Raw genomic sequence first — 7,312 nt, forward strand, 5'->3', positions numbered from 1 at the left:
AGACGAGACGCCAAATTATTTCTCCCATTTCTACTGAGGGGTTGAGCTTATTTGACCTACTCTAAATAGCATTGCCCCATTTCAGAGAAACCACCCCAGTCTATACATCTAACCGATGAGAACACAGTTCATTACTAATTAGACCTCTTGCTTGACACGTAAAGTGATATGCGTGTTAAAATGAGACAGCTGATAGGGTCTCTCCTTCCCTGTCTCTCTCCCTCCACCCCTAAATCCATCTCCTCTTACACTAAATGAGCCAGCTGCAGAGGCCCTGTCCTGTCAGGCGTGGTTGCTGCCTGCTGGCCTGTCCCCAACTATGGCTAGACAGCGGAGTCCCCCGATAGTTGACTGGACGTACGTCCGGCAGACATCCATAACGACTGTCTGCAGTCCTGAGCAAAAGATTAGTGATGGATTTTGACAGTTTCCCAAACTATGCCAGAAGAGTTCAACTACACAGGGCACAAGAAGAAGGGCACTTAAAGCTAAAATGACGTTTTACCACAGATGTTCCAGAGAAAGTAATGATAATCAGATGTAGGGAAGAACAAACTACCGATCTGTTCTGATTTATAGACATCAAGTTTCAGTATACACAGCATTAATGCAATGGGCTTTTGCAAGCTTTTTCATACTGAAGAATGCTATATGATTATCTAAATTAGTCATTCTTGTTATGCAGTGCATTTTCTTCAAATATCCTTATTGTAATATACTGGATGAAATACGAAACTTGAAACTTTTAAAGAAATCATATAGCTTTTTGCTTTTTTTTCTATTATTACAATATTCAAAATTATCGAAAAAAGGGATGCATTTTAATTGTAATTTAATTCTAATTTTACAACTATGTCCCTCTTTACATTTTTTTTAAGCATTTTGGTAAGACAAAAGACAAAAAAAAAATCTTGAAAATGTCTTAATAAATTGTGTCTTTTTTTGTAACCAAAATGTTTCAAACAAAATGTGTTTTCTTCAGAACATTATTCAAATTGGTCTTCATTTTATAGGTTTTATTTTTATATAAGTCCTTAATATCACACAAATCATATTCCATCAGGTTAATCATTTGTATTATTATTAAATAAAGTTCTTAATGGCATTATCATCCAGGAAGTGACATCATTTTAGAAAACAACAGCAAAATCATCACATATTAGCAGTGGGGGTTATGCGCAACAAACTTCAGTATTCTGTAAAACAGGTTGTTTCGCTTCAAGATACAAGATACCTTAAAAGAAGCAAGCAAAGACGAGCATAACCGATGATCATTGCATATGCAGATTGATATCTAAAAGTTGTTTTATTTGTCTTCTTCTCATTAATAATTAGATATTTCGGTGGAATAAAACGGCAACAATAAAAAATAACTAGCTAGGTTAACTGATTACCTAAAAAGTTCATAGGTCATCAGTTCATACTGCCGTTAACACTTTCTCTGACAAGCGGATGTGATGAGACCGGTTTTCCTGTTTGTACATGTGATGTTCGGCATAAAGCCTATGGATTTTATGAAAGAATCATCTTATATTTTGAGGTCTTAGTTGGTTTGTCTCATTCTAAAACATTCCATCTGGTTTGCAGAAGTAGGTGTGATAATATTAATATTTAAAAAGATAATAAAAAAAAAACTAAATTAAAGGCAGGGTAGGTGATTTGTTCTAGAAATTTATTTTGTTATTCTTTTTAAAAATCTCTTCACATCCTGATAGCAATCACTAAGTTAAGTGGTCTAAATATATTTATATGCATATATATTGTCTGTTAATGTATATATAACGTTTTTGGTAATTATTATTGTAATGTTATGTGCTTTGAAACATGAGGTAGTTTAAAGCCGTCTCTTGTGTCCCTGTTGTACGCGTTCATGTGTTTTGAATGAGGCGTGGCTTTGGAGTACGCTCTGAATTATAATTCCATCATATAATTCAGAATAACCAACGCATATTTTTTTCAAAAGATCAAAAATGTACAACAGGAATGACCAGAACCCCTAAAATGTAAGTACATCAGGGTCCTAATATGTTTGAAAAATGTTTAGATCAATAACATACCATTTTTGGCAACGTTTGACAAGTATGGCAAATGAAAATGTCAGTGTGCCCGTGACTGTCATACAGCTTTTCAAACAACCAATCCACCTATCGCCTTCACTCAACCATTATGAGAAAATGGTTTCACTTACAGTGAAAACTCTGCCCAGCCCAGGGCACTTCCTGTTTAATCAGCGCTAGAGCTGCTAGTGGACAATCTCCATGCACAAGAACCAATATTATGAACAATGAAAATTATTACTATTATTATGAATGTTGTATAATATCCTGTGATATTACCCCTCAACAACTGTGCAATCATTTGTCAGGCCTCCTGTGACTGTGGTGCCAAAGGCAAAACGATCTGGGCTACTGTCCACAGACTGAACGCTGTATTTAGGTTCAGATTGGATTGATTCATGAGCACCTGGCCCTGACGACTCCTGTTTTTGACAAAGAGTGAGTGAGTAGACAAAAAATGGAGAGTTAATGGACTGAATTGAAAATTCAGTGTGAAAGGACCAAAAAAAAAAAGTAATACACTGAAAGAAACGAACCAATCTATCACACTGATTAATCTTCTGTGGAAGCACTTCAGGGTCACGTTTTAAAAAAATACTAATGTGGAGTGAAAGAGACAGAGGGAGAAAGAGAGGGAGAGAGGGAAGGGAGAAGGGAGAGCGAACCCCAGCCACACCCCCTGACTATAAATCCAAGGCATAAGGAAACGCTCAGCTGAAATCACACGTGGAACTGAAGGATCTGGAGCTCACTAACCCATTCACACACACACACACACACACAAACACACGCGTGAACATACAGATTCTGGGAGGTGGCTTGGCATGCTGTTAGCCTAAATAACTCATGACATTGGAGAGAAGAGCATTTCTTGTGAATGAGTGAGTCAGAAGTGACTCAGTCAAGTATCACTGGATTGGTTGGATCCCTCAAGCAAAACTGGTAACAGGAGCCTGGACTCAAACGACACTGGTGTGTCCTGGTGTGTACGATTAGAAATAGGGATTGAGTTCATTCTTGTGTTTGTGTAGACTAGAAAATATTCAGCGCTCTGGTGCGAGGTTGAAAAGCAAGGTCCTGGGGTCCTGTAAGGTGCTGAGCATGTCTTTCGCGATGGTGCGACCAACCCCAGGTAATTTCTTGTGCTCTGAGATCAGCATGCATTCCGAGGACGACGACAACGGCAGCGAGGGTTCTGGATCCGAAGACAAGTCCTTCCGTATGGCAAGCCACAGCTATGGTGCCTTTAAGTTGGGTGCTCCCAAAAAGAGGTATAGCTGCCGACCGGTAGCGGTTCCTACCGAGATCCGTTCACAGTTCGTTGAGGTACGGCAGCGGAACACCGCAAATGCCCGAGAGCGGGATCGCACGAACAGTGTGAACACGGCGTTCACCGCTCTGAGGACGCTGATACCCACCGAACCAGCCGACAGGAAGCTGTCCAAGATTGAGACATTGCGGTTGGCCTCCAGCTACATCTCACACCTGGGGAACGTCTTGCTGGTTGGAGAGGAGTGTGGAGACGGACAGCCCTGTCTCAGGAGTCCTGGAGCCCTGTATCATCACCACCACAATCTCCAGAAGACCTCGACACCCAGCCCGGACTCGGAAAACTCACAGCCCAGACAGATCTGCACCTTCTGCCTCAGCAACCAGAGACGGCTGGTGAGTAGCATGATGGAACGTAGCTGTCAAATGTATGAGTTTCCTCAGTTTGCAGTCATTTAGCCCTGATGGAGTGCCGAAATAAAAAAGTATTATTTTTTCAGTTCCACTTTCTAATAATTTATTTTCTATTAAAGTGTTGCTGATATTGCCTAAAAAAATACCTTTGTTCTTATCCACACACATTGTTAATTTTATTGCACCAGAATAACTATTAAAAATGTACGAGCAGTTAGTTAGAGGTCAGATATCATCTTAACATTTATAGAACAGTCAAAACCTATAAAAATTGGTGTTTAATAATAAACTATTATTATTTTGTGACCGGTTCAAGGTTAGAGGTCAGTGCATTGTTATTCATCCATGCCATTCAGAAATGCATCTGAGATATAAAGGGATAGTTCACCCAAAAATAGTTTACTCTCACATCACTCCAAACCTCTATGACTTTCTTCTGTGAAACAGATATTTTGAAGAATATTTCATCTGTTTTAGTCCAAACAATAAAAGCGGAAATTGACTTTTATTGTATGGACAAAAAAAAAACACTTTTTTAAAAACATCATCTTTTGTGTTCTACTGTGAAAGTCATGGAAAAGAAAGTCAAGTTTGTAAGACATGAGGGAGAGTAAATGATGACAGAATGTTCACTTTTTAAAGTGTCATTTATCAATGTTTAGTGACTGATACAATGAAATGTTCTGAGTGTGCAATTGACAGATAAGCAGATATTTATCCATAGCTTTTTAAGCTTACATTAGCACAATTTCTTGATGTCATCAGATCATAAAAACAGATCATTTTGGCATAAAACCCTTGATATGCTTGGTCTGACTTCAACCACATTAATTAACATTTACCGCATTCTAAAAGAAAGTGTTTATATGACCCACTGTGATGAAAACAAATGATTCATTTGGCTCTAGACAAAACTTTCATAGAGGTACACAAAAACGCCATGAACACACACTGCACAGGCTGCAATGCGTCTGCTGTGTTTGTGCAGTGCACTAGAAACATCTGGTCTATTCCCCTGACAATCTGAACGTCTTCCTGCGCAGTTCATGTATGTCCTGAGTTCCACCAAAGCCTTCAACACCCTCATTATCATTACGAGGACTAATCCTGAACAGACTCTTTAAACACCACAGTTTAATGAAAACACTCTAGGTTCATCCTTTCATCTAGTATTTCACATACTGTTACTGAAATAATATGGTTGTATTTGATGGGCCATAGAGGATTGATTATTTATTAATAAAAATTTCATCGGCTGCAACCAATTAATGAGGGCTGATGAACTCAAACTTGCAATTTGTCAGTGTTTAATGCCAAACATTCAAAAGACTTTGTTTTATCAGCTGAAAGCACTTCTTTTTCTGTTATGAGTTAAATTTAAGAAGCATTCATTTTTCATATGTACACCTACAGTCCCATAGGTAAGGCTCAAGTACCCTGTCAAACACCAAAACAAAAAGAATTAACTTAATACAGTGGGGGAAAAAAAAACTTTTTTTTCTCTTTTTTACAATTTTCCCTCAGAGATTTCGTAAACAACTACAAAAAAAGGCAAGCAACACATTTCATCAAACAAGAAATTTTGACGTAGATAGACTAAAAAAGTATTTCTTCTAAAATATACTAAAAATAAAATCGTTTTTTACAGTGTATATAACACTAGGTATCATTGTAAAACAAAAAGAGACTTGTGGAACGCTGCTTGTTCAAAAAAAGTTAAAGAACTGCAACTAACAGCTGTATAATTACTTATATCATTCATATTATTCAAATTATTCAAATGGTGTAATCCACAGAAACTGAGAAATCTTTCGCATATTTTTTGCTTAAAAGCTGTTAAAGGGTTAGTTCACCCAAAAATGAACTACTCGCCCTCATGTCGTTCCAAACCCTCAAGACCTTTGTTCATCTTCAGAACACAAATGAAGAAATTCGAGAGCTTTCTGACCCCACATAGACTGCAATGTTGTTTCCACTTTCAAGGCCCAGAAAGGTAGTAAAAATATTGTTAAAATAGTCCATATGACAACAGTGGTTCAACCTTAATGTTATGAAGTGATGAGAATACTTTTTGTGCGGAAACCCCCGAGCAGATTTCATGCTACTTATTCACATAAAGAAGGCACCAAGCACCACACAAACAAGTGCCAATGCACTTCACCACACAAACCCAGCAGTGCCTTCTGATTAATCTGGACCAGGTGGAACTATGACCTGTGGAAGATGACGTTATGGTAAGCGATCAGATTCCCTAAATGAGATCTATCTCTGAGATGGTCCTGATTACGGTTCAGACCTGTTGGTAATGACGGTCAGAGTTCAACTGCTCATCAGTGTCCTAATGTGTTTACAAATCTAATGAGATAATTGTTTGTATGTGTCTGTAAAATGAATGGATGTGCAAGATGTATAAAGACCCTTTAACCTACAGGCTAGTCATTCTCTCATCACTTTGTTTTCTTTTCTTTCAGAATAAAGACAGAGAAAGAAAAACTGCGTTAAGGAGTTAATGATGAGGAGAAGAGAGAGTAAAAGAGCGTTCCCATCAGATCCGTCTGAAGAAGCGCGTCTGAGCGAACTGCACATTTAGTTTAAATTTGCTGTAAATAATGTTTCATTAAATGTAACACTGCTTAACTTCCTGGTGGACGGCATTATAACGGACAGCTACACTGCCTTTCTGCATTTTCATATGTGAATTTAATCCTAACCTTTTTTATACAGAGGTGATATACTTTTATACAAACATGATAGGGACAAAAGACTGTTGACTAAGACTATGAGGATGATTTGTAATTTAAAAACCGCAAAAGAAAAAGACAACTTGCTGCAACAGCTAAACTTCAGCTCACCATTACAGACCTTGTTTGTGTCCTTCTGGTTTTGTCTATGGTCTATGTATTTTGTATGCACTACACTGAACTTTATCTACATATGGCTTTTCTACTATCAACACATTCCTACAGTACGAGCAAACATCAATGTCAAGGAGTTTTTAAAACCTGTAACATAATTGTTGTTATTTTTATTTATTTATGCCAATTAAACATTAAAAACATTGTTTAAACCAAATTATGAATATGTCAGGGCTGAAAAATATAGAGCATGAGAGCTTCAATGAAATCAGACCAGGGGAAGTAAAAGTGAGAAAGAGACTGAAAGATGAACAGGGAAGGGAGGCTGTAAGTCTGGTTCTGTACAGTCTAGATGAGATCTGCAGGTAGATTGCTGCTGGCAGACAGTGTCCTCTACTTTATCTCTGATATTGCATATTAGGAGCCTCCCTTTCCAAAGCTCTAATGTAAATGCCTGTCCTGGGTCATCAGCATTACCTTGCCCTTGCCCTACTACAACTGTCTTTCAAAGACAATTAATAGATCGCAATTAATTGCACTGAACTTCTCATCAACAACCCTAAGCATTTAACCTTCAGGCTACTGAAGCTGCTGTATTTATTATTATTTATTAAACACAGGAAATTGAGGCGACCAGTGATTGATTCTTTCAAAGGCCCACACCTGGGATTGACCATGTGGGTTTAAACCTATAAACTCTGGCCTAACCTATTAGGT

The 7,312-nt window shown here is 37.9% G+C and overlaps 1 protein-coding gene across 1 annotated transcript; it reads left to right on the forward strand.

The window, feature by feature from the left end:
- Positions 1-2,822: 2,822 nt before the first annotated feature.
- On the forward strand, positions 2,823-6,590 carry scxb (scleraxis bHLH transcription factor b). Its single transcript, XM_084386217.1, has 2 exons — positions 2,823-3,722; positions 6,212-6,590. The coding sequence occupies exons 1-2, from the start codon at positions 3,159-3,161 to the stop codon at positions 6,248-6,250; spliced, it is 603 nt and encodes a 200-aa protein (XP_084242343.1). The 5' UTR covers positions 2,823-3,158; the 3' UTR covers positions 6,251-6,590.
- Positions 6,591-7,312: the final 722 nt, after the last annotated feature.

The sequence above is a fragment of the Rutilus rutilus genome (assembly GCF_951802725.1).
Source record: "Rutilus rutilus genome assembly, chromosome: 17".
NCBI lineage: Eukaryota > Metazoa > Chordata > Actinopteri > Cypriniformes > Leuciscidae > Rutilus > Rutilus rutilus.

Bases quoted from the DNA above. Each gene is read 5' to 3' on its own strand.
- scxb (XM_084386217.1), top strand. From the start codon at position 3,159: ATGTCTTTCGCGATGGTGCGACCAACCCCAGGTAATTTCTTGTGCTCT. The intron at 3,723-6,211 runs GTGAGTAGCATG...CTTTTCTTTCAG, and splicing joins TCAGCAACCAGAGACGGCTG to AATAAAGACAGAGAAAGAAA.